We start from the raw sequence: 27,138 nt of genomic DNA, 5'->3' as shown, positions 1-27,138 counted from the left end.
ACACCAAAAGGTTTTGAAATGTTTCTTTATGACTATGAAACGAATCCTACAATTTCAGCACAATACAAACATTCAAAAACAACAACACTTCAAGATTGTTCTTCTTAAGTCTATAAGCTGGGTCCCTTGCCATATATGTTTTTTGATGCTTGAGTTCTTGAAAAGACTCACTCAGTCTCTTTTTGAATGAATTCTAGTAGTTGTTTGTTATTGTTGAATATATCAATCACCAACAAGGGTTATTGATCACTGAACAAACAACCTCATCCATTCATATTGGTGAAGTACGCTGACCTTTCCACCGACCACATGATGAGACAGCTTTACAGTTGTACAACATTTTGAACCTGGACGAAAGTACTCTGTTAGGGACCGGGTCCATGCATTTGTGAGGATCATCAAAACACCTGGAATACAACAGTTCAATTATCATCTAACAATGTGTCCCAGTCAATTATTCTCCTTCTTCATAATAATACGTCATTTGCGTATTTCCCTTCATGTGTCTGCAATAATGGACTTGATATTTCATATTGACAGAACTCCACCTTTCAGCAGTACTGTGGTTATCCAGGATTTGGGATCAATTGCTCTCAAATCAATTCAATTCTGTAAGGGAGTTTAATGACAGTGGCTACTCCCTTATCTTACTCTAGATGGCGACTTGCCATTGCAATATTCGGAGCTTGATATGAACCTTAATTTCTATTATCTCTGTCCTAATTTATGAGATACTTTTCATTTTTGAAAGTCCGGCGGGGTGCCTGTCACTTTCTTCTACTCTATCTTCCAAATTCCTCCGTGACCAAGTCAAATATAAGAAATATAATACAGTATTTGGTTGAATACACAAGTAAACCACAATTAGTTTGCAATTCTTCAAACATCAACTCCTAACAATGTGTCCAAGTCAAGTATTCTTCATCTCTCTACTTCTTCTTCTTTTGTTCGTCATCAACTCCAGTAGAGCTGATAATACTACGCCATTTGGTTATTGCCCTTCATCTTTTTGCGATAATGGACTCAATATTTCATATCCTTTTTGGAGACTTGACAACTACCACTCCACCTCTCCACAATACTGTGGTTATCCAGGATTTGGGATCAATTGCTCTCAAATCAATTCAATTCTGTAAGGGAGTTTAATGACAGTGGCTACTCCCTTATCTTACTCTAGATGGCGACTTGCCATTGCAATATTCGGAGCTTGATATGAACCTTAATTTCTATTATCTCTGTCCTAATTTATGAGATACTTTTCATTTTTGAAAGTCCGGCGGGGTGCCTGTCACTTTCTTCTACTCTATCTTCCAAATTCCTCCGTGACCAAGTCAAATATAAGAAATATAATACAGTATTTGGTTGAATACACAAGTAAACCACAATTAGTTTGCAATTCTTCAAACATCAACTCCTAACAATGTGTCCAAGTCAAGTATTCTTCATCTCTCTACTTCTTCTTCTTTTGTTCGTCATCAACTCCAGTAGAGCTGATAATACTACGCCATTTGGTTATTGCCCTTCATCTTTTTGCGATAATGGACTCAATATTTCATATCCTTTTTGGAGACTTGACAACTACCACTCCACCTCTCCACAATACTGTGGTTATCCAGGATTTGGGATCAATTGCTCTCAATTGAATTCAATTCTGTACATTTCTGATGACTCTTTCAATGTTACGAAGATTGATTACAATAACCTCTCCCTTACCCTGGTGGATATTGATGGTGTTGATCACAGAGGATGCCCGAGAGTACATCATAACCTTACTCTGGATGACGACTTTCCATTGGAATATTCGAAGCTTGATTTATACCTTAATTTCTACTACAACTGTACCGTTTCCCTTCCAGATTCTGCTGATCGGTTAGATTGCTTAACATCAAGAGGAAACTATTCATATTTTTATGTTGGGGATCATGAGCCGGAAGATTTGAAGTGGTATGGAATTTGTGAGAAGAAAGTGGTGGTGCCGGTGATGGAGGATGGGTTGATGAGAGGAGTTGGTGCGGCGATTGGTGAGGGATTCGTACTAGACTGGCAGATCGCAAAGGAGTGCGGAAAGTGTGAGGCATCAGAAGGGCGTTGCGGTTACGACAATTCAAAACACGAGTCGTTGTGCTTCTGCAATGATGGCACCATAAAGTTTGATACCTGCGAATCCCAAGGTACGCAATTTTAACAATTTTTAAAACAAAATATAATTCATCACTAGACTAATTTAGTAGATTTAATTTATCAGAATATCTACGTTATTTTCAGATAGATAGGCTAGCCACAAAAATTAAAGCAGGAAATACTCTCAAACTAAGCACTTATGTATTGTCGTCAATTGACAGCCAAACATGGAACGAGCATTCAATCCATCAATTAACAGCAAAATTGATATAATAATTATACAGTAAGCATAATCTTGGGTAAAAACTTGAGTTTAAAAGGCCCATATTTTGCTTATCAAGAGCTGACATGTCAAAGCTAAATCACAGTAAACTAGCTAGATACAAAATTAGAATTACAATTTTCATATATTAAAACTGTAACAAATACATTCTCATTATTGTGTCAAATTATGGGAGTATTTATTCTTCTCCTTGTCTCTCTCTATATGTATATTCATATTCAATTAACTGAATGCCAAAAATTTCTTTCATTAATCACTTCCTCATCATCCAAACAAACAATTTGATATTCTTTTCATCCTATTGGAGGACAGGAATCAAGACTTCAAGTCAATGATAATGTGACTGTATGAAGTCGTCTCATTAACCAATAATTTCTTTACAATTTTCAAACTCCACTTGTCTTCCTTTGGCAACTTTGTCAAACTCTCTATTAGTTTGGAGGACAGGAGGCAAGTCAATGATAATGTAACTGTATGAGTTGTCATTGATTTTTTAAGAAAGAAAATCGACGCACTTTCGTCGATTGTTTTTCACACAAAAATACAGAGAAACTCTAGAAAAGAAATTGTTATTTTAAAAAAGGGCAAAGGACCAAATATATCCCTGCAGTATAGGAAATTTAAATATACCCCTAGTTATACTTTCGGACTAAATATACCCCTTTCGTTATACTTTCAAGTTAAATATACCTTTATGACTAACAGAGGACATGTGAACGGCTAAGATTAAATGAACTATTCAATTTAAAATAAATTAAATTAAATTCAAATATAACCCACCCCGTCCCAATAGTTTAACCCGACCTAATTATAACATTTGACCCACCCAAGTTTATGATCGGGAAGTTCCACAAAAATTGGAAGCAACTCATTCTGGCACTCATGTCTTGGTGCAACACCAGGGTTGAGTAATCTGTTTTGGTAAGAAGAAAAAGAAAGCCATTGTAACTCCAAATCCGTTACACTTCTCTACAAGTTTCTATGCATCCTATCCAGAAACCTCTTTTAGAGCTTTGATCATTGATGCAATAGGAAAAGTTAGGAAACTGAACAGAAAATCGACAAATGAATCCATTGCTTCAACATACAATATCTTGTTTAATATTAGCCTCAGTTAACAGTAAGCAAGTCAGTAAACACTTGAGAAATTCTTGGCTCAGTCATGATGTTGTTGTCAACTATTATTTGCTAATTAATAAACACCTCATTTAAGGGAGATTTTGAGATCAATGAACAAGTGAGCAGTCTTAATATCTTGACAAAGAAAAACGAGGAAAAAGCCTGTGAGATAACATGGAAGAGTCAATTATCAACACAACCTGAATTGCAATTGATTCACTAAATAGATCTCCTCTTTAGTTTTCTCCCTTTCTATAACATGAAATTGATTTCTCATACCTTCATTGGGTGGGTCAATGTTATAATTAGGTCGGATTAAATTATTGGAACGGGGCGGGTTATATCAAAATTTGATTTATTTTGAATTGAATAGTTCATTTAATCTAAACCGTCCACGTGTGCTCTGTTAGTCAGAAGGGTATATTTAGCCCAAAAGTATAATGGGAGGGGTATATTTAGCCCAATAGTATAACTAGGGGTATATTTAAACTATTTCCTATACTACAGGGGTATATTTGACCCTTTGCTGTTTAAAAAAAAATCTATGATCATCCGTCAATTTTTTTTTTTTACAATAATTAACCGACGAATACCGATTTTTAAAATACAAACTGCAGTTGAAGAACATATATAAAAATAAAGAAATCATAAAATCAATATTTTGTGTTTAAGTGGTACATAAAAAATAGAGTTGCGAGTTACTTTTTATTTTTTATTTGTTTAAGAAAAAATACTTTTTTTTTGGGTTTACTCTCACCTTTGCCACGTCACTTAGAAGTGTCTAAATGGAACATGAGAATTGGAGTTGAAGGGTTTAGTTGAAGTTCCAAAATGAAATATAGGGTCAAATTTAAGGGTCTGCATACGTGTTTGGCCGAAATATTTGATGAATTGTGTTCAAGTATGATTCCAAACCTTAATTTCCTTATACCAATATCTTTGTCCGGTTTCTCATACTCCCTTTGTCCTTTCTTCTTGTTTTAGACATCATATATATGAACTTTCAAAGCCTATTCATGGTTGAGAAATCTGTTTCTGTTCTTGTCATTGACGTTCTTTTCTTCACCCTGCATTACACATGATTGCCGTAATGGAGTGATTAGTGAATATATCATACCATCCTACTGTGGCTTACCAGCTTATAATGTCACCTGCAACAAACATAAGCCATTTCTTCATAATTCTGAAGAGGAATTTATCATTAAGGAAGCATTTTACACAAACAACTCTATTCTGCTAGCCAAAGCAGACGTGTTTGATGAAGACAACACATGTCCAGTACCAAGACATAATTTTAGCATAAGTGGTACTCCATTTTTCTTGGAGCATAACACTGCATCTCTCTTAACCTTATGAAAGGGAGACAGAGGCTGTCAATTGTGCCTGAAATGCCACTACCCATTCTTTTGCGGTTTTTCATACTGAGCTTCTAGAGCACTATAACTATTCAGTCGAATCGTGTCAGTATCCTGTTTATGCCCTTGTTGAGGCTCATTCTCTAGATAGATTGCTAAAAATGAATTACGACACACAAGTTCTGCAAACGGGATTCTTTCTGCAGTGGGATGGGACTAATTGTAGAGATTATCAGAATAGTGGAGGGCAAAGTGGTGTTCAAAGTAATGAATTTATGTGCATTTGCAAAGACCAAACCCCAACCAAGAATATGTCTTCATGGTAAATCTAGAAACTATATCCATTTTCAGGCATAGGTGATGGATTACTTGTACTTTATTGAGATGCATTATTATTATTATTTGGTATCAGATTATCACCTCCCCTTTATGTCTCAATTTCAGGAAGAAACAGACCCGGAATGAAGATTGTAATAGGTGATTATTGTTTGAATTTGTTCACCTTAATTTATCTTATTATCTTCCTTTTCTTAAGAAAATTCCAATAAGCATTTCTTCTTGTTTCCTTATATAGGATTCATAGCCGCAATAGGGACTGCAATAGTTTTAGCCTGCGTTTTGACTTGCTGCTTCCGATCAAGGAAAAAAAATAAAATTTCAAAAAGAGAAGATCATAATGTAGAGGCCTTCCAGAGGCAGTATGGATCCCTAGCATCAACGGCGTATAGCTATTCAGACATCAAGAAAATGACAAATTCCTTTAAGGAGAAACTTGGAGAAGGAGGTTACGGAGGGGTCTACAAAGGTAACCTTAATGGTCATCCTGTTGCTGTGAAGATCTTAAAAGAAACAAAGGGGAATGGAGAAGAATTCATTAACGAAGTTGCAAGCATCAGTCGAACTTCTCATGTCAACATTGTTACTCTGTTGGGATTCTGTTTGAATCGTAAGGAGAAAGCTCTTATTTATGAATTCATGCCAAATGGATCTCTTGATAAACACATATACAACCAAGATTCTAACATGGGATGGGAAATGTTATACAAAATTGCACTTGGGATAGCTCGAGGATTGGAATATTTGCATAGAGGATGCAACTCCCGAATTTTGCATTTTGACATAAAACCTCACAACATTCTTCTGGATGAGGACTTTTGTCCTAAGATATCTGATTTCGGTTTAGCAAAACTATCTACTCGAAAAGAGAGCATAATGTCCACACTAGAACCCCGAGGAACCATTGGTTACATAGCTCCAGAGGTGTTCAGTAGAAACTTTGGAGGAGTGTCCCACAAATCTGATGTTTACAGCTACGGAATGATGGTTCTTGAAATGGTTGGCGGAAGAAAGAACTACAGTGCTGAAAGAAGCCATAATAGTGAAATATACTTTCCGCGTTGGGCTTATCAACGAATTTTGTTAGATGAAGAACTAATTATAAGAGATACGATGACAAATGAAGAAGAGGAGATTGCAAAGAAAATGATATTAGTTGGCTTGTGGTGCATCCAAACAGATCCCCTGCAAAGGCCAGCCATTGGTAAGGTAATTGAAATGTTAGAAGGTAGCTTAGAGGCCATGCAAATGCCACCAAAACCTTTCATATGTTCTCCTTCACGATCAGAAGGATCGACATTGGAGCGACCAACAAAGCCACTCTTATTTTCTACTTTGAGTTCGACGCTCGAGTCTACAGACTCAACAATTGTACAATTTGAAGAGTAAGTTTGTGGACAATATTGGGTTATAACATATATATATATATAAGAGTAATATTCATGACCAAAGATTAACAGAAGTCAAATATGAGCCATTTTGAATACAGTTTGGTCCTTTTCTATAGAAAACATGATTTGGTTCAGTAAATGTACACTTTGGTTAAACATGTAGTGACTTACTAGAAAATACAGAGAAGGCTCAAAAATGTTCTTACCTATTAGAAATGGTTTCGAAATGTTCTTCTTTCATTTATTAATTTAAACGTTTTCTTTAGATTAAAAATGCTCTTTCGATAACAGAAATATGATGAGGAATTTAGCTAAACAAGTGGTCAATTTTTATTGATCCACATATTTTTTTATCAAATAAAAACACTCAACCCAACCCAATCTTCATTGGAATTTGATCTTTTGCTTGACCATCGTCTATACCAAACTCTTTTCTTCAACTTTTTCTCAATTTTAAATGGAGGAAATAATGATATTTTGAACATGAGTTTTAAGAATATGGGAGTCGTATTCTCTTGGCTTCTACTATTGTGATACTATGATCTCTGACTGAATCACTTCTGAAAAGGATTAAAACTACTGCAGTCTCTTCTGAATTTAGAATTATTGCAAACTTCATACTACCTCTGTTCCTAATTACTTGTTCATTTTCAAATTGACACATTCTATTAAAAAAATAATGATTGACATAGTGAGTTTATTATTTTATTCCTATTAATTATGAATTGAATGAATTTAAAATTTAAAATTTTCAAGAAATTCTACAAAAAATTATCCTTTCTTGATTTGTTAAAATTAGACAAGTAAAAAAAGAAAATTGAACAGGTAAGTAGGGATAGAAGGAGTACTTATGATCAGTCAAATATTTTAATTGCTTGCTTTCAAATCGTATATCTAAAATTTGAAATAAGAAGATTTTACCGTGGTTGAACTTACAAAAATTTGCAAGCTTATGCTTTGATATGTCTCTCGATATATATTAATTATTTTAATCTTCTTAACCCCATTGTAATAGAAGAAGTCAAGAAAATATTATTTGCATTCATTCTTATATATTCTTCGCTAACACTTACATTATTTATCCTTTTTAACTTTTTTTGTACTCCCTTTTTTCAAATCTTTGATAGTTAAAGTAATACTCTGTCAAAAATATGAGTCAATAGTCGAAAAGTGTTGAACAAAGAGAATTACAAATTATTTTTTATTTCTTCGTAAATTTTCATATTAAAATAGGGTATACCAAGTTATCAACCTTTTGAATCAGATTCTATGATTCTAACTCTTATCTTTATTTAAAGTTTATCACCTTATTACTTATAGAATTATGTTAACACTTCATATAATAATTGACTCGATAATTAAAGGATGTTTTCCAATGTTAAATTGATAAAATCTTACCTAAAAATAATAATTTAAGAAAAATATTTGAAAAAATCATTTATAAAAATGATATTAAGTAATAATTTACATCTAAAAATTTAGAAAAATAAATCAATACAAAAAAAAATTATTTACATTTTAGGCCTCTAATTAAAATTTCGACTTAAGACTTCGAATTATGTTGAGCCGCCTCTGAAGTGGATAGTCATTCACTACAACTATCATGTGGTTGCACAACCCTTTCCATAACTAGTACAACAATAACAACAACTCTTCAATCCAAATACGTGGGGTTCATAAAAATTCTGTTGTTTTTGGATTGCAGTTGTTGTGTTTGAAGAAAGAAAGTAGAGGAAGAAGAACAGATAAAGGGCTTAAATTGGCAGTGAAACGTTTCGGGTTGGGTGGGGTCTTTTTATTTGATAAAAAAATTATGTGGACTAGCGAAAATTGTTTAGTTAAATTCCACGTTAAATTTCTGTGAAGGAAGGAGTATTAAACGTTAAGGGCATTTTAAATCAATTGATGGGAGAAGGATATTTTTAAATTCTTTTTAATAGGTCATTTTTGAACTTTTTCCGCAGAAAATATGATTTGATTCATATGAATGTGCCCCACTCTTTAACCGGATGTTTGATTGAATATAAAACACGAATTTGATGAGTAAAAAAGGCTTATTTATTTTTAAAATGAAACTTAGTGACATGCTAACTAGAAAACAATGAAATTTATTAAATATTTAGTATCTCTAAAAAAAAATAAACAATTGAGTTACTTTATTATTCGATAATCGAATATTCTCAATATTTTAGTGACCATTCAGAAATTCCTAGTCTTCTTTCGATAGTACAATGTTTTAAAGTATTTTCTCATAACAAAGGAAACCCCCTTGCAATTTCTTGCTTTTGATTTTTCTTCTCTTGGAATTCAAGTTTCAACTCTTTCCCTGCTAGATGTTGACTTCCATTTTTTTCTTGTTTAATTAACTTGATTCAAATGTAATTTGGACATTAAAAATTACTTTAGTATTTCATATATTGAATTTCAAAATTGTTAATTATTTGTAAATATTGAAGTTCAGTTATTAATATAGCACATGGGAAATATTAGTGATTTACACTCACAAAACTTTTTAAGTTTCTTTTTTTTAAAAAAAAAAAAAAGTCATGTTCAAATACAATTAATTACAAAATACTAGTCTTCTCCAGTTTGATAGTATATAAATATTTTCCACATGCCTATCAAGTGCCTGTCACTTTCTTCTCCATTTTACGTCTCTATATTCCAACACATAAATCACAATCGCACCAAATTATCTAATTCCAATATGTGACTGTCTTGACTATAAGGTATGGAAGAGAAATTTAACAACCAAATTCGAAGTTTCCTACAAATTCCTCTGGAGATTTTTTTTAAAAATAGTCCCTTATTTTTGGGTTAAGACGCAAAATCGTTTTTGAGTTTTGTACATGGAGTAGTAATAGTCCCTCACGTTTGCAATAGTGGTGTACTTTTAATCCTCTCCCAAACTTTTGCCTATTTTCAACATGAATTTCTCCACAATTTATGTATAGAATGTTCAATCATATTTTTATACATTTAGTAAAGATAATAACCGCATATGAGAGAAGGTGAGAAGATAAACACCTTGTTTTGTTTAAAAGAATTGTTATTGCAGTTATCATCGAGAGGTTCATCACGTCATTTTCACGTATAATAGTATAAATCTTTTCTTTCTTGCAACATCATATGTCAAGGTATTCTTAGTTTAGTTGCAATAATATATCTACCAAACAGAACAACGTGTTCTTCTTCTAACGTTCTCTCTCGTACAATTATATTTCTATTAAATATATTTAAAAATGATTGAATATTCCATACATAAAATTGTGGACAAAATAAAATATTAAATCTAAGAATGCAACATACATGACTATTACTGCTCCATGTAAAAATCTAAGAATGATTTCATTCTTAACCCAAATATAAATAACTATTTTAGGCTTTTTCTTAATTCCTCCATGACGACCAAGTCAAATATAAAAAAAATATATAATTATATTATTTTGGTAGTACAACTACATGTAAACCACAATCAATTTGCAATTTTTCAAACATCATCTAACAATGTGTCCAACTCAATTTTTCTTCATCTCTCTTCTTCTTCTGTTCATAATCAACTCCAGTAGAGCTGATAATACTACGCCATTTGGTTATTGCCCTTCATCTTTTTGCGATAATGGACTCAATATTTCATATCCTTTTTGGAGACTTGACAACTACCACTCCACCTCTCCACAATACTGTGGTTATCCAGGATTTGGGATCAATTGCTCTCAATTGAATTCAATTCTGTACATTTCTGATGACTCTTTCAATGTTACGAAGATTGATTACAATAACCTCTCCCTTACCCTGGTGGATATTGATGGTGTTGATCACAGAGGATGCCCGAGAGTACATCATAACCTTACTCTGGATGACGACTTTCCATTGGAATATTCGAAGCTTGATTTGTACCTTAATTTCTACTACAACTGTACCGTTTCCCTTCCAGATTCTGCTGATCGGTTAGATTGCTTAACATCAAGAGGAAACTATTCATATTTTTATGTTGGGGATCATGAGCCGGAAGATTTGAAGTGGTATGGAATTTGTGAGAAGAAAGTGGTGGTGCCGGTGATGGAGGGTGGGTTGATGAGAGGAGTTGGTGCGGCGATTGGTGAGGGATTCGTACTAGACTGGCAGATCGCAAAGGAGTGCGGAAAGTGTGAGGCATCAGAAGGGCGTTGCGGTTACGACAATTCAAAACACGAGTCGTTGTGCTTCTGCAATGATGGCACCATAAAGTTTGATACCTGCGAATCCCAAAGTACGCAATTTTTAACTCATTTACATGACTAGACTAATTTAGTAGATTTAATTTACCAGAAGATCGACCTTATTTTCAGATATCTAATTTATAGTTTAGGTAATATGATAATGTAAATTATTTGAAGTTCTTAGGGTATGAAAGTCAAAAGTCTTGTTTATGGTAAGAACTGAGAACTTTAGTTTAGCTATTGTCCATCACTGTCGAAGTTAAACTTTTGGTTGGTGTATTATTTATTTATGATCAAATGGTTGACACAAAGAATGAAGGACTTTTTCCTCTCAATCCCTTTCAGGCCTTAGGTGTTAACTAGGACAGTCATTAACAGAGATCACACGTCAACTATTACGGGATTGTTCCGTTTGGCACCAAGAATACTTTCTAAAAATTTGGAAAAAAATTGGGAAGTGGTGTTTGGTCATATAACTTGACAAATATATTTTCAAGTTCCCAGAAAAAATTAGTATTTGGGCCAAGTTCTAATATTTGGAAATTTTAAAACATTCAAAAAAAAAAACATTAAAAAATTATCCTAAATTTTTATATTTTATAAAAAATACTCATTATGTATTAATTTCAATTAATATTTGATACTACCTAATTAGTAAAAAAAAATTAAATTAAATTTGGATTGATATTATTTTTAGACCAAAAAGTGAAAGGAGGGATATTTTTGAACCAAAAACAATGTTGGAGGGTAATTTTAGACCAAAAGATGGAAGAAGAATATTTATGAACCATTTCCAATAGATTAGGAATATTCTTGACCATTTTCCTTTTTTACAAATATATTCTACCAAACGATCCCTAAGCTGACTTTAGAATTTTGACTTTGTCTGAAAATTAGTCCTATCAGTATCTGGACGGAAATTATTTATTTTGCTGCTCAATAATTGCGTGAGATTACTTTTATCTCATAAGTGAATTCGTATTTTACAGTTTTGAATACACATAATTTGGGTCCTATATATTTGTAAGATAAAAAGAAATTTCATATAACTATATATCAATTATATGAAGTAAAAATAAATAAAATTCATATCAACATTAATGCGTCGTCTAAACCAAAATAAATTTGGTTTGGTTTTTCTCTTTTTGGTTTGGGTTTTTTCGGTTCGGTTAATCGGTTATGTCAATAATTAGAAACATAACAAAGTTATATTTGCAATTTTAAAAATAAAATAAAATATATATATTATATTGAATTTCTTAAATATAATTTTTAATATAAATCACAAGTAAAACGTAAAACACAATACTTAAAAGTATATGAATTATAGATGTCCAAACATAAAAATTAAACTAAACCATAATGAAAATAACTAAAAAGGGACAAAAGTGGTTAACATCTAACAATGTGTCCAACTCAATTTTTCTTCATCTCTCTTCTTCTTCTGTTCATAATCAACTCCAGTAGAGCTGATAATACTACGCCATTTGGTTATTGCCCTTCATCTTTTTGCGATAATGGACTCAATATTTCATATCCTTTTTGGAGACTTGACAACTACCACTCCACCTCTCCACAATACTGTGGTTATCCAGGATTTGGGATCAATTGCTCTCAATTGAATTCAATTCTGTACATTTCTGATGACTCTTTCAATGTTACGAAGATTGATTACAATAACCTCTCCCTTACCCTGGTGGATATTGATGGTGTTGATCACAGAGGATGCCCGAGAGTACATCATAACCTTACTCTGGATGACGACTTTCCATTGGAATATTCGAAGCTTGATTTGTACCTTAATTTCTACTACAACTGTACCGTTTCCCTTCCAGATTCTGCTGATCGGTTAGATTGCTTAACATCAAGAGGAAACTATTCATATTTTTATGTTGGGGATCATGAGCCGGAAGATTTGAAGTGGTATGGAATTTGTGAGAAGAAAGTGGTGGTGCCGGTGATGGAGGGTGGGTTGATGAGAGGAGTTGGTGCGGCGATTGGTGAGGGATTCGTACTAGACTGGCAGATCGCAAAGGAGTGCGGAAAGTGTGAGGCATCAGAAGGGCGTTGCGGTTACGACAATTCAAAACATGAGTCGTTGTGCTTCTGCAATGATGGCACCATAAAGTTTGATACCTGCGAATCCCAAAGTACGCAATTTTTAACTCATTTACATGACTAGACTAATTTAGTAGATTTAATTTACCAGAAGATCGACCTTATTTTCAGATATCTAATTTATAGTTTAGGTAATATGATAATGTAAATTATTTGAAGTTCTTAGGGTATGAAAGTCAAAAGTCTTGTTTATGGTAAGAACTGAGAACTTTAGTTTAGCTATTGTCCATCACTGTCGAAGTTAAACTTTTGGTTGGTGTATTATTTATTTATGATCAAATGGTTGACACAAAGAATGAAGGACTTTTTCCTCTCAATCCCTTTCAGGCCTTAGGTGTTAACTAGGACAGTCATTAACAGAGATCACACGTCAACTATTACGGGATTGTTCCGTTTGGCACCAAGAATACTTTCTAAAAATTTGGAAAAAAATTGGGAAGTGGTGTTTGGTCATATAACTTGACAAATATATTTTCAAGTTCCCAGAAAAAATTAGTATTTGGGCCAAGTTCTAATATTTGGAAATTTTAAAACATTCAAAAAAAAAAACATTAAAAAATTATCCTAAATTTTTATATTTTATAAAAAATACTCATTATGTATTAATTTCAATTAATATTTGATACTACCTAATTAGTAAAAAAAAATTAAATTAAATTTGGATTGATATTATTTTTAGACCAAAAAGTGAAAGGAGGGATATTTTTGAACCAAAAACAATGTTGGAGGGTAATTTTAGACCAAAAGATGGAAGAAGAATATTTATGAACCATTTCCAATAGATTAGGAATATTCTTGACCATTTTCCTTTTTTACAAATATATTCTACCAAACGATCCCTAAGCTGACTTTAGAATTTTGACTTTGTCTGAAAATTAGTCCTATCAGTATCTGGACGGAAATTATTTATTTTGCTGCTCAATAATTGCGTGAGATTACTTTTATCTCATAAGTGAATTCGTATTTTACAGTTTTGAATACACATAATTTGGGTCCTATATATTTGTAAGATAAAAAGAAATTTCATATAACTATATATCAATTATATGAAGTAAAAATAAATAAAATTCATATCAACATTAATGCGTCGTCTAAACCAAAATAAATTTGGTTTGGTTTTTCTCTTTTTGGTTTGGGTTTTTTCGGTTCGGTTAATCGGTTATGTCAATAATTAGAAACATAACAAAGTTATATTTGCAATTTTAAAAATAAAATAAAATATATATATTATATTGAATTTCTTAAATATAATTTTTAATATAAATCACAAGTAAAACGTAAAACACAATACTTAAAAGTATATGAATTATAGATGTCCAAACATAAAAATTAAACTAAACCATAATGAAAATAACTAAAAAGGGACAAAAGTGGTTAACCCCAACTTAATTCTAAACATATATATATATAATTCGGTTTTTTTATATTTTCATTTTTCTAAATCCGAAACCAAACCAAAAAACCAAACAAAGTAAAATTATAAAATCCAAAACCAAACCAAAAATCCAAAAAACCAATCCAAATTAGAATTCGATTTGATTTTTTGGTTTAATCCAAATAGTGCACACCCCTCATCTTAAAGTCTTAACATCGGTGGCGAAGTTTCACAGCAATTCATGTTTGCTTTTCTCCTACTCAAACCGTGTTGGACCAACTTTCCAACAAAATATGTAAACAACAAAAAGCTAGAAAAATCTAGGAAGAAAAAGGATAAATTTTAGAAATTTTCCCAAAAATTTGCTCCATAACACTTTACTTTTATTGAGGTTTGGGATATTATATTAACCTTTTTTATTTTAATTTATTTAGAGGTAAGTGTCAAAAACATATTTTAAATCATTCATTTTTTTGAGTTTCATATTTAAATTATTGGGATTGTGAAAATGCATCTAAACTATCATTCATTAATTTGAGAAACACATCTCAATGTTGATTAGAATTCAAACTTTTTGCTAGTTCACAACTATTACATTGAAAATTTGAAATAGCTAAAGTAGAAAACAAACTTGATCCAAGTGACTTAAGATAACCAAAAGAGATGTGTCCTAGTCTCCTATGCCACAATCGTATTTTTCTTTAGCCTTCTGAACACCACTTGTATGACATGCATACCCAAATTTATGTTCTCCATTCTCAGTCAACTCCAGATAATATAGCTTTCCCTGTTTAACACCATAACCAAGAGGGTAGGTAAAAAGGTGTTAGAAGATACAAAATAAGGTCAAAAAGTTACGGTACAATTAAGGGAAAGTAATTTGACTTACAGACAATAAATTATTTTGGAGTGAGTGCGCCACCAAAACAGTATCAAATGTCAAAGTACTAGACAACTCAGCAGATCCTTCCCACACTATATTACAAGTATTTTTAAGCTATAAAAATAACTTGTTAGGAGGATGGATGACTAGTTTGTAAGTTATTAGAGTCTCTAGTCATATGATGGGATGAATCTCATCATATTGGATATCCAATAATCGCATAACAACATTATTTGGTATGCCTTTTACACCATAATGATTGCAAACAAAGTTTTTTTTTAAATTTTTCCTGATGATGGAATGCTTCGTCTCTTCGTATATCATATTGAATCATCATATGGTTGAACATTCACGGAATGGTCTAGATCTTTTCACGATTTGTCTTTGTTGTGCTTCTCTACTAACATACACATAACAACTTTTCAAATTCAATTTAGGATCTCTTTGCATAATCACTAAATCAAATTCCAGATCAAGTCTACTAAAAATGTGTGAACTTAAAGTCTGGACATCATGGAATGTAAATGTACAATCCCTTCCACCGATCTCTGTTATATATGAAGCTGTCTGATGGTCAATTTCCTGAAAAAATCACTATGAGTTCGTTATTCTCACAATCCGAGATGATTCCTTAATTATAACACGGTGCTTAGAGCAACAAATGACCCCAAACTAACCCATATTCTAGCATAACACTAAGATATACATACATAGAACTGAAATATGATTCCGGCAACAAATTTTGAAATGGGTTTATTAAACTCAAAACAATTTGTATATGAGTAAGCATAAGCTGAAGCTAATGTGACTGTCTGAAAGCCTCTACTATGATGAGTTTCTAGGACAAGCCCCTAGTTAATTCTAAACTGTCTGAAAACTAAAATCATAACAACTGAATGAAATATAAAGTTCATCCTCGAAAGATGAGGATACACCAATAAAACTACTGAGTTGATCTGAAGTTGTACTAATCGTGGCCTGAGTCCTGAACGCCCAAATCTATATTATCAAACAATATAGCGCGAGAGTATGTGGTTGGTACTTTAAATGTGTCGAGTATGTAGGATATGCATGATAAACATAATACGTGGACATGCTGAATCTGAAATGTTGTACTGAATAACATGAAATGATGCACTGACCAAGTGGTAAAACATGCAACTAAAACATACTGAAACTATTATAACTAGCTACAAGGTCATGCAACATATGAGATTAAACTGTGAAAGATACTATAAACCGACATATAACCATGAGCTACAACATGGAGCTTGATGTATAATTCCCATAAAAAAGGTCCAATATACCTTGTCAAGGTATAGAGGTTGATTTGAGCTATTGTAGTACCACTAAGCTAATGTTTATAAATAGACTAAGGAGTCATCTTGGTTTGGGGGGTTATCCTTATAATCCTACGGTGGCACATATTTATGTGGCTTAGAATTCCTACTAAAGGTCTTAGTCATCAATTAATGGGTGAGCCTTCATTCCTAGGTCCACTCGGTGCTAAGTAAAACTCCTAAAGAAAATATGTTGATTAAGCAATTCGACTAAAAACACTGAATTATACTGATAAACTATAACAACTAAGGCTCACGAATTCTGATAAAAACTAATAATATCTAAGAGACATTTTATCTAAAAGTATCTTAAATTTTAAAAACTAATAATCTGATATGTGCATTATCTATACACTAAGGTTTCATAACATTACCATATACAATACTGATTTAATAGGTGGAAACACATAATGTAAACTATTCATGAGGAAGACAGAGAATAATGAAGAATCATGTTTTTCATAAAATCCTATCTGTTATAGAAATGGTGAATTGCAAAATTAGAATTTCTTTGGGACTCAATGGGTGAAAGGATACCCATTTATGAATATAAAAAATCCTCACATACCTGGAGAGAAGAAATCATCTTGAATCTTGAACTGAAGCTTGACGATGAAGAATCTTAGTTCTTGCTTAAGAGTAACCTTGAACGTACTGATTTTAGATTCTAGGAGTTATGCGTGAGAGGAGAGGCTTTGGTCGACTGATTTTTCTTTAATCTCACATAGGATAGACTAAAACAACATAGTATAAGGATTAAAAGAGTGAAAAAGACCAACATGACCCTTACTAAAAGCTGAGTTCAACAGCTTCCACGAGACTATCTATGGTCTATGGTTTCATTTACGGTAGATCACGTCCGTGGAAGTTAGGCAATAATACTGGGCTCTGAAGTTTCATTTATGGGGTGCATCTACGACCTATAGTCCCTTTTACGAGCCGTAGAACCTATTCATAAAACTCAGGCTAATATCCATATTTCAGGACTTTGATGTATGAACCAATCCACAATCCGTAATAGAAGTTACGACCCATGGTTTGGGTCTGAACTCTTAGTCCAAAATTTCTGCTTTTGAAGTTGGTCTACGAACCTCATCTATAGTCCGTGGTTCCATCCTATAGTCTATAGATGCTGCTCATAAATCTCAAAATCTCTGTAGACTGAAATTTTTCTTTGACTTCTCATTATTAGAACTTCTGACATGCTACATTTATAATAGGTAGACAAAGATCGACTATTTTTCTTGGTGGTGAAAAACTACTGATTCAGTTAATATAAATGAGTCTCATCCGATTCATCATAGAGATTTTTTGAAGTAACTTCCCATATCTCCCTAGTTGTTGCCAGCGATTGAATCTTTGCATTAAATGCATGATCATTAAATGAATAAACCAACTTCAAACTTTGTGATTTTCGGTGATCTGTGTCGTACGTTGGATCAGTTGGTGATGATTTGACCAATCCGCTAATAAGATGTCCAACTGCGTTTCTTGCTCCAATATGCGTCTCCACATTAGTTGTGATCATAAAGGATAATTCATTTCGTCAAAAAATATATCAGTGTAAAAAACAAAATTGTCCCGTTAGACTAAGAATTGTGGTACAAAGTTATTCGATTGGATTATAGAAATAGCTGAAAGCACTGGATTTAAGTTTGATTAATCCATTCAAAAAGAACAAAAAAATGGATTCAGGGAAAGAAGAAAGAGAGAAATAATGGTTGTTGCTTCAGAAAAGTTTTGTGGTCATGTTGAATAAAGTGACAAACTTAGAGCATGTTTGGATTGACTTAAAAGTTGATCAATCCTACTTTTAAGTCATTTTAGCTTATGAGAGTGTATGAAAAAATTTAAAAATAACTTAAAATAAGTTTAAAATGAGTTAAAATAAGTAAAAAGTAAAAAGTAAAAAGTAAAACTCTCTTATGTTACTTTTTGACTTTAAAAAGTTACTTTATAAAAACTATTTTTTTTAAACCAATTGAAACAGGGTCTTACTTAAAAGAAATCTATCGTTCTTTTCTTATTTTCGTCGTACTATATACACATTTGTATACAATAAAGAGAAAATCTAAAATTTTATTTTAGACAGATGACATTCTAGGCAACATACACATAAAAGACAACAACTAAATATTAATGTGATAAAATTTCCTAGAATTACAATCTCCTCTAATCATGGGATTTGAATGAGTTCTCTTATTTATTGTTAATATATATATGAATCCTTAAAGCCAAAATACTAAGCATGAGAAAGCCATTGAAGAAAAAAAATTTGGAGGAAACAATGGAGAAACTCAAGGATAAAGCCATGGCATCCGTGCGGACTTAATTAACAAATGGTAAAACATAATACTTGGAGAAAAGATCTCCTTTATTATTTTGTCTATTACTTTTAGACTATAGATTAGCCATGTTGGTAGGTAAACTTACACTCGTTTGGTGTGCGGGATAAAAACAAATAGTAATGGCATAAGAAAATAGTGATGGAATAAAATTTTTGTATCTTGTTTGGTTGCCATGTTTGGGATAACTTATCTCACAATTTATATCATAGTGATGAGATAACTTATCCCATATACATGGTGGGATAAGTTATCCTAAGATAGCTAATCTTATGATAACTAATTCTGGGATAACTTGTTCCCAACCAAACGACCCCATTTTTCTTTGATTTTATTTATTCGTGAGGTGCATATTTGCATGACATACAATCATTGGCTTTTACTATGTATGATTTTCTTAATGGCAACTTTTATTGAGTAATTTTAAAAGATAAAAAACGAATGATTTTATTGATACAAAATAAAATCCAATAACATTACTGCATAAATTTTCTATACCTGAATGACCTTTTATATATTAACTCTTCGATTTCCATTAGGTAGTGAGTTTTTAAAGCAAATGTGAACATCGTGACAAAATATAATAAACTCGAGTACTCCCCTTCATTTCTTCACTTTCGGTTCAACCAACTCCAACTTTAGAAACCTAATTGGTCCTACACTCAATCTAAACTCAAATCATTTTATCCCCACATTGCTCAAATCTCAAATTTCCAAACTCCCTTTTCTTGTAAGGAGGAATTTTTTTTATTTTTTTTTCATGTTTCATTGAATAAGTTTTTTAGAAAATATTGTTTCTCGAAAAATGATTTTTTTAATGAAAGTATAGGGAAAATAAGTTTCATAAGTGACATTTTATATTGGTTGCAGGGGCGGCTCTATGCTTTGTAAAATAAGTCTTATGCCTTAGGCCTCCAAATTTTGGGGTCCCAAATTTTTATCAAGGATAAATTATGTGTTAAATGTTTTATAGAAAAAAATTATTATTTATGATTAAAAGTATAATATTTTAAAAATATATTATTTTACTCACTTTAACATCTTTTGTACTTTGTTAAAAATAAAAAATAATAGTGAAAAGTGTTGAACAAAATGAATTACAATTTTTTTTTATTTGTTTTTAAATTTTAGTTTCAAGCATTACAACAAACATATTAAAATGGGGGTATACCAAGTCATCAACTTCTTGAGATTCTATGGTTCTAACTCTTATCTTAAAATTTGAACGAATGTGTATGCGAAGTTTGTTTATATTTTAGGCCTCTAATTGAAACTGCGCTTTACCCCCCACCCCAATTCCTATTCCTCGACCATCCTACCCCTGAGGCCCCTTTCCCCACCCCCTCTCACTCTATGGTGTTCTGATATTGTTTTTATTTATTACCAAACATTAGACGGTAAATAAATTATCAGCTTGTTTTAATTTTCAAGATCCATGAAAAATATTCTCTTCACACTATAACTTGACTTACTTAAAAGGTAGTAGTTGGCTTTGACGTCATCTTACAATAAGACTTGCGTCTTATTTTTGTTTTTTTGTTTTTTGCTTTTACATAATGCAATTATATTCTACTTTTCACACCTGAATTTCCGTATTTTCCATCATATTTTAAGCTGACTTCACGACTCGGGCTTTTCTATTCTTGGTATTAATAAAAATAAGTTTTCGTTTATAACATAAAAATGTATTTTTGGTATGTTTTGCTTTTCAAGATTCAAGCTTTCATCCACTTCATTTAGTGCGTAACATAGGTGACTTAAAAGGATAAATTAGATAAAATGGAGTGGAATGAATATAATGATTCGTATAGCCGAACCCAACCAATGTAATTGATATATGACTAAAAGGACTCCACTAAGATTAGTCTATGTTCGTGCCGAGAAATTCCACCTATCGAAAAATGAAAATGATTATTCTGATTAATCAACTTTAATTTGAGGAATACGTATCACACCATCACAAAATGAAAATGATTATTCTGATTAATCAACTTTAATTTGAGGAATACATATCACACCATCACAATGGATGGATTACTTGGCCTTAAAGACTTGACAAAAATGCAGTGTAACGACAACTCAAATTGGATCATTCTATTGGAGGACTAGGAGTCAAATCAATGATAAAATGTACAAAATGACAACCACTTTTTCTTTATAGTTGCTTCAAGTTTTGAAACTTAACTTGTCTTTCCTTTGGCAACTTTGTCAAACTCTCAATTATTTTAACTTATATAAATGAATATATAAACAATTGTTTAGAATGAATTACACAAATTGTATACAACTATGATACCAAACCTTTCCTCTATATACAAATTATCCCTTTGTCTTTTCTTCTTGTTTTAAACATCATATGAATCTTCAAAGCCTATTCATGGTAAAGAAATCTGTTTCTGTTCTTGTAGTCGCGATTCTTTTCTTCACCTTAACAGATGACACTCTTTCTATTTACCTCAATTCTAGTGCTTGCGTTACACAGAATTGTGGTGATGGAGTGAACATATCATACCCTTTTTGGATTCCTGAGAAACAGCCATCCTACTGTGGCTTACCAGCTTATAATGTCACTTGCAACAAACATAAGCCATTTGTTCATATTTCTGAAGAGGAGTTTATCATTAAGGAAGTATATTACACAAACTACTCGATTCTGCTAGCGAAAGCAGACGTGTTTGATGAAGAAAACAAATGTCCAGTACCAAGACATAATTTTAGCACAAGGGGTACTTCATTTTCTTTGGGACTTAACACTGCAGATCTCTTTTTCTTCTATGACTGCACTCTACCTTATGAAAGGGAGACATATGATGTCAATTGTGCCCGTAATGCCACTCACCATTCTTTCGCGGTTTTTCATACTGAGCTTCTGGAGCACTATAACTATTCAGTCGAATCGTGTCAGGATCCTGTTTATGCCCTTGTTGAGACTGATTCCATAGATAGATTGCTAAAAATGAATTACACACAAGTATTACAAAAGGGATTCTTTCTGCAGTGGGATGGGAGTAATTGTAGAGATTGTCGGAATAGTGGAGGGCGTTGTGGTGCTCAAAGTAATGATTTTTTGTGCATTTGCAAAGACCAAACCCAACCAAGAACATGCTTTCATGGTAAATTTAGAAACTATTATAAGTTTAAATCCATGTTTGACATTGAGTAGAGAATATCTCCTTAATTCCTAGATAAAAAAGGTAAACCATTCTGTTATTTATTGATCATGTTAAGGGAATAACGTTTCCGATTGAGGTGATACTGATAGCAGCTAATTAGTTATGCTTTACTGTGATACATTACAATTGTTCGGTATCAGTTGATCACCTGTCATGTTTTCATTTCAGGAAGAAGCAGAATCGGAGTAAAGATTGGCATAGGTGATTGTCCTTTGAATATGTTCCACCCTGATTTGTCTTATTATCCTCTTTTCTCAAGAATACTGAAATTCCAATACACATTTCTTCTTGCAGGTTTTGGTACGGCTGCATTTACCGCTTTGATGGCAGGTGTAATTTTCCTTATCCATCGTCGTAGACAGAACAGAAAAAGTTATGCTGGTTCGTCATTGATCACCAGAAACATTCTTTCCTATCCTTCCTCCATGAAGGATCCTGAAAAGGCTAATATAGCTATGGGAGTTCACCTCTTTGACTACAATGAACTGGAGGAAGCCACTAACAATTTTGATTCCAAGAAAGAGCTTGGAGATGGTGGATATGGCACAGTATATAAAGGTAAGTAAACTGATCTAAAATTGAAATTCTTACTGATAATGTGTCACTCAACTCACACACCTGATTGATTCATTAAGCATTTGGTTGAATATGATATGCTTATAGGTAAACTTCGTGATGGACGTGTCGTTGCTGTTAAACGTTTGTATGAAAACAACTGCAAGAGAGTAGAGCAATTCATGAATGAAATTGATATCCTAACACGGTTGCATCATCCAAACCTTGTCACTCTTTACGGATGCACATCTCGCCATTCCAGTGAGCTTCTACTTGTTTATGAATACATTCCAAATGGCACAGTTGCTGATCATCTACACGGTGGAGATTCACGGCGTGGATCGCCTTCATGGAATACACGAATGAAAATTGCCATAGAAACAGCAAACGCACTTGCCTATCTCCATGCTTCAGACGTCATCCACCGTGATGTAAAAACTAATAATATCCTTCTGGACAATAATTTCTGTGTTAAAGTAGCAGATTTTGGCTTGTCTCGGCTTTTCCCAACGCATCTTACTCATGTCTCAACAGCTCCACAGGGTACTCCTGGATATGTTGATCCTGAGTACCACGAGTGCTATCAGCTCACTGACAAAAGTGATGTTTATAGTTTCGGAGTGGTATTAGTTGAGCTTATATCATCACTGCCTGCTGTTGATATCTGTAGGCACCGACATGAAATTAATTTGTCAAATATGGCCATCAACAAGATTCAGAGCAATTTATTACATGAGTTGGTGGATTCAAATATCGGGTTTGACACTGATGATAATATAAGGTCAATGATAACTGCAATGGCAGAGTTAGCATTCCAATGTCTACAGAACGACGGGGATATGAGGCCATCTATGCAGGAAGTTGTGGAGGCTCTACTGAGAATTCAGAGAATGAATAAAACTGGGAAAACAGACAAGGGTCATCCTGATGACGATGATGCAGGCTTGTCGAAGAATAACACATCATTAGTTTCACCTGATTCGGTTACTGCAAAATGGAGTAGTAGTTTAACAACACCCAATGGTAGTACCTAGCATTTGGTTCTCTAAGGTGGTGCACTCAAACGCCTTCCATGTTGGTTTCCAAAACCTGAATTACACACTTTGATTACCTTGGTTTTCTCTGTTAAAGAGGATGTACATATGTCAGTGCAACACGTTTAATGATTCAATTTGAACTTCTCAAGTCTTCTTTTATCTTTTCGATCTTCTCAAGTGATCTGCTGATTTATTTTTGTAGCAGTACATGTTTAATTTAGTGCGTAGCAATGGAAGAATAGGATTAGTTTCAAGAGAACATTATCCGTATAGTGTAGTATGACAACTGACTGATTTCGAATGTAACATAGAAGTTCAGTGCTCTTAAGCAAGAAAGATTGTACGTGCTCAATCCTTTATGCTGATTTATCTTTAATTTTCTTTAACCAAGAGTGGCTTTCCAGCACAATGCTCTTTCATCAAGAGCTATGCTGCTCGAACTCTTCAATAATATCGACGAGTGTGTTTCGGATCCTCTAAAAGTAGTGTATTTTTGAAGGATCTGATACGCGTGCGTCAACATTTTTGAGGAGTCCGCATAATATAGCTCAAGAGTACATCTGAATGCTATCTTCCCTTTTTTTTTTCCCAATGTGATGAGGTGAGAAGTCTGAGACCATTGTTGATCTGGTAAACTGAAGAAGTAGAGCAACTCATTCATCTCATTATCCATACAACCTGGTTTTGTGCTTTTGTGGCACACAAGAATTGAGAGCCTGTTCTAAATATTCAAATGAAACTCTCCATATTACATATATATAATAAGAACTGTGTCTATTCTTGATGGAGAAGCAGTTCAAATTCTGAAGAGATTTAAAGACAAGTCTTCATAAATTATATACATTTCCTTCGGTTCAACCAAGTACAATACACTGAAATACTATCCTTCACGGTGAATTATTCCAATCAAACTCAAAATGAAAGACACAAATTCAAGTTCATTACTTCTAGAAAGTTCCGTCTTTGGCAGCTGTGCCTATGAAAGTTGCTAATTCTTCAGTAGAACAAAGTGATGAACTGGATGGAGAAATTACGGAGGCGTTCAGTGGCATTGCCTGTGTGTTCAAAGAATGTCTTCCTGAACAATAAGGAGTACATAATAAAGGTTTTGGTGGGATTTCTAAGACGAGGCTTCCCTCTAGCATGTCAATAACCTTACTCATTGATGGCCTTTGTGCTGGATCAGTTTGGATGCACCACAGACCAACTAATATCATCTTTCTAGCAGTTTCTTCTTCTTCTTCTATGTCTATAATCCCACGTAGCTTCAGGTCATCGTCTAGCTGAATGTGCTGATATGCCCAGTAAGGAAAATATATCTCACTTGTATGGCTCACTTCTTCCTTGACATTCTTTCTTCCTCCGACCATTTCTAGAACCATCATTCCATAACTATAGACATCAGACTTGTGTGACACTCCTCCAAAACTCCTACTGATTACTTCGGGAGCAATATAACCAATCGTCCCTCGTGCTCCTAACATGGAAACAATGCTTTCTTTTCTGGTGCATAGTTTTGCCAAACCAAAATCTGATATCTTAGGACAGAATTCTTCATCAAGGAGTATGTTATGAGGCTTTATGTCAAAATGCAAAATTCTTGTATTGCATCCACGGTGAAGATACTCCAATCCTTTAGCAATTCCAACTGCAATTTGATACAATTTGTTCAGTCCCAAGAGAGAACCATCACCGTATATGTATTTCTCTAAGGATCCATTTGGCATGAAGTCATAAATTAGAGCTCTTTTGCTCCCATCAAGACAGTATCCTAAAAGAGACACGACATTGACATGCGAAGTCTGGCTGATGCTTGCAACTTCATTGATAAATTCTTCACCATCACCTTTAGATGCTTTTAAAATCTTCACTGCAACTGCACGGCCGTCAGAAAGTTCACCTTTGTAGACTCCTCCATAACCTCCTTCACCAAGCTTATCTTTGAATCCATGTGTCATTTTCTTGATTTCCCAATAGCTGTATCTCCTTGGTGCCAGAGATCCATATTGCTTAAGTAAGGCCTCTAGACTTTGATCTTCTGTTTTGCCGCTAATTAATTGTATGCACTTGTAGAATGATTCTCTATATTGTGTGTACCAGATTCCTAAGCAGATTAACATCCCAATTCCAGCAATTGATATTCCTATATTATATTACAAGAGGAATTAATGGAACTTCATGTAGCTAAGCTACAAATTGTTTTATTAAAAATGAGCATACCTGTTGCTAAATGAATCTTATTAGTGTTTGCTTGAGTCCCATATGAGGCATCACTATAATCCACTTCAAACCCCTCATCCACAGCCTCTTGCAGCGTAAGAGTTGCGTCCCACAATTTGTTATAAGCAGTGGAAACAAGAGGTACTAGTATGCTAAAGGAACATCCTAGGACATTTGTTACAAATTCATCGCTAAAGAACACACCAGTGTTGATTGTTCCATTTATAAAACAACTAATATTGCTCTGCACCTGTACACTGGACAGGACCACAGAACTGCAGCCATAGTGTATGTTTATAAATCTAGTCCCTGCGACGTAGCTGCAGTGACAATTAAAATAGTGGGAGGCCGTTTGAAAGAGAAATATATCTAACTATACTTGTACTTTTTGTTATTACACATATTCATATACGGTAATACCCCGAGCCACTACGTACCTGAGACCATTGATTAAGGTGGTGTTGTACTTGTAGAGACTGTAGAGTGAAGAAGATTCTGGACAAACATTTTTCCAGTGATTATCATGAACCATTCTCATCTTGAGTGAGGACTGGTTAATTGACAGTACATGAAATTCAGAAGGTCTATAGCCAATGAGTTTTCCATAGACGTAAAGAACAGACAAAGTTGTCTGATTATCTTGGCACTGTAGATATAAATCATGGTTGCCACATAAACTTGATCGCGAACCACCTCCCCAGAACGGGTACTTAACACCATGTATGCTTCCACAGTTATAAGCATCTTCACAATTTACACTCTCGCCTTCAAACGAATAGCTGTAACATGATGGAATGGTGCAGATGACTAAGATTAGGAGGAAAAAACTTGTAAGGTCATATAAGAATAACATGACAACAATTATATGATCTTTCAAAGTTACATATCAAAATACACTTTCTCCATATCATTAAAGAGCTAAATCCAAATCCAAATCAAAGTCAATGGAAAGATCAGGTGAATCAAGTAAGAAAACACCTCTCTGAATAAACATTTCTTTAATGTGCCCATTGTTGTCATTTGTCAACACCTAACAGCTCTCTTAACCAAGACTTTGACCTGGATTACAAATGTATTTTTTTTTTTTTTGAAAGGTTCATCCTACTTTTAATAATGTATGAGTTATATCAAATCACATTGTAATGAGTATCACAAACTTTTTAACAAAAAAAAATACAATTTGAAATATATGAACAGTCAATCTACTCAAATAACTTCTTTATTGTATGTGAAATGATTAGACAATCCATGAACCTGCAAAATTTTGACAACAAAACTTGGTTTG

The 27,138-nt window shown here is 33.3% G+C and overlaps 4 protein-coding genes across 5 annotated transcripts; 3 read left to right on the top strand and 1 right to left on the bottom strand.

The window, feature by feature from the left end:
• The first annotated feature begins 1,281 nt into the window (after positions 1–1,281).
• Positions 1,282–6,676, top strand: LOC102582992 (probable receptor-like protein kinase At1g67000). The gene is made up of 3 exons (XM_006353761.2): positions 1,282–2,171; positions 5,323–5,355; positions 5,453–6,676. Exons 1-3 carry the CDS (start codon positions 1,421–1,423, stop codon positions 6,601–6,603), a joined length of 1,935 nt encoding a protein of 644 aa, XP_006353823.1. The 5' UTR covers positions 1,282–1,420; the 3' UTR covers positions 6,604–6,676.
• A 3,374-nt stretch (positions 6,677–10,050) lies between these two features.
• Positions 10,051–23,992, top strand: LOC102605656 (probable serine/threonine-protein kinase At1g18390). Of its 2 annotated transcripts, XM_015311486.1 has the most exons (5): positions 10,051–10,104; positions 12,205–12,957; positions 22,210–22,242; positions 22,336–22,599; positions 22,705–23,992. In XM_015311486.1, the coding sequence occupies exons 2-5, from the start codon at positions 12,213–12,215 to the stop codon at positions 23,628–23,630; spliced, it is 1,968 nt and encodes a 655-aa protein (XP_015166972.1). In that variant the 5' UTR covers positions 10,051–10,104; positions 12,205–12,212; the 3' UTR covers positions 23,631–23,992. The 2 variants fall into 2 exon arrangements, with proteins under 2 accessions (XP_015166972.1, XP_006353811.2); XM_006353749.2 differs by lacking the exons at positions 10,051–10,104; positions 12,205–12,957 and adding an exon at positions 20,165–21,981.
• On the top strand, positions 10,113–10,889 carry LOC107061713 (probable receptor-like protein kinase At1g67000). Its single transcript, XM_015311477.1, has one exon. It carries the CDS (start codon positions 10,113–10,115, stop codon positions 10,887–10,889), a length of 777 nt encoding a protein of 258 aa, XP_015166963.1.
• Positions 23,993–24,459: 467 nt separating the features above from the next.
• Positions 24,460–26,763, bottom strand: LOC102582658 (probable receptor-like protein kinase At1g67000). Its single transcript, XM_006353760.2, has 3 exons — positions 26,291–26,763; positions 25,854–26,173; positions 24,460–25,776 (listed from the first exon to the last, which is right to left on the bottom strand). Exons 1-3 carry the CDS (start codon positions 26,704–26,706, stop codon positions 24,581–24,583), a joined length of 1,932 nt encoding a protein of 643 aa, XP_006353822.1. The 5' UTR covers positions 26,707–26,763; the 3' UTR covers positions 24,460–24,580.
• Between the last annotated feature and the right edge of the window lie 375 nt (positions 26,764–27,138).

This window comes from Solanum tuberosum, unplaced genomic scaffold (assembly GCF_000226075.1).
Source record: "Solanum tuberosum cultivar DM 1-3 516 R44 unplaced genomic scaffold, SolTub_3.0 scf00160, whole genome shotgun sequence".
Taxonomy (NCBI): domain Eukaryota; kingdom Viridiplantae; phylum Streptophyta; class Magnoliopsida; order Solanales; family Solanaceae; genus Solanum; species Solanum tuberosum.
This window is presented reverse-complemented; position numbering and strand designations above follow the sequence as displayed.

What these genes read in the sequence shown, in the direction of transcription:
- LOC102582992 (XM_006353761.2), top strand. Translation starts at nt 1,421, where the DNA reads ATGTGTCCAAGTCAAGTATTCTTCATCTCTCTACTTCTTCTTCTTTTG. An exon ending in TGATACCTGCGAATCCCAAG is followed by an intron (nt 2,172 to 5,322) that starts GTACGCAATTTT and finishes TCTCAATTTCAG; the next exon opens with GAAGAAACAGACCCGGAATG. An exon ending in CGGAATGAAGATTGTAATAG is followed by an intron (nt 5,356 to 5,452) that starts GTGATTATTGTT and finishes TTCCTTATATAG; the next exon opens with GATTCATAGCCGCAATAGGG.
- LOC107061713 (XM_015311477.1), top strand. Translation starts at nt 10,113, where the DNA reads ATGTGTCCAACTCAATTTTTCTTCATCTCTCTTCTTCTTCTGTTCATA.
- LOC102605656 (XM_006353749.2), top strand. Translation starts at nt 21,225, where the DNA reads ATGAATCTTCAAAGCCTATTCATGGTAAAGAAATCTGTTTCTGTTCTT. An exon ending in ACCAAGAACATGCTTTCATG is followed by an intron (nt 21,982 to 22,209) that starts GTAAATTTAGAA and finishes TTTTCATTTCAG; the next exon opens with GAAGAAGCAGAATCGGAGTA. An exon ending in CGGAGTAAAGATTGGCATAG is followed by an intron (nt 22,243 to 22,335) that starts GTGATTGTCCTT and finishes TTCTTCTTGCAG; the next exon opens with GTTTTGGTACGGCTGCATTT.
- LOC102582658 (XM_006353760.2), bottom strand. Translation starts at nt 26,706, where the DNA reads ATGTTATTCTTATATGACCTTACAAGTTTTTTCCTCCTAATCTTAGTC. An exon ending in ACCTTAATCAATGGTCTCAG is followed by an intron (nt 26,174 to 26,290) that starts GTACGTAGTGGC and finishes TTGTCACTGCAG; the next exon opens with CTACGTCGCAGGGACTAGAT. An exon ending in TAAGATTCATTTAGCAACAG is followed by an intron (nt 25,777 to 25,853) that starts GTATGCTCATTT and finishes AATATAATATAG; the next exon opens with GAATATCAATTGCTGGAATT.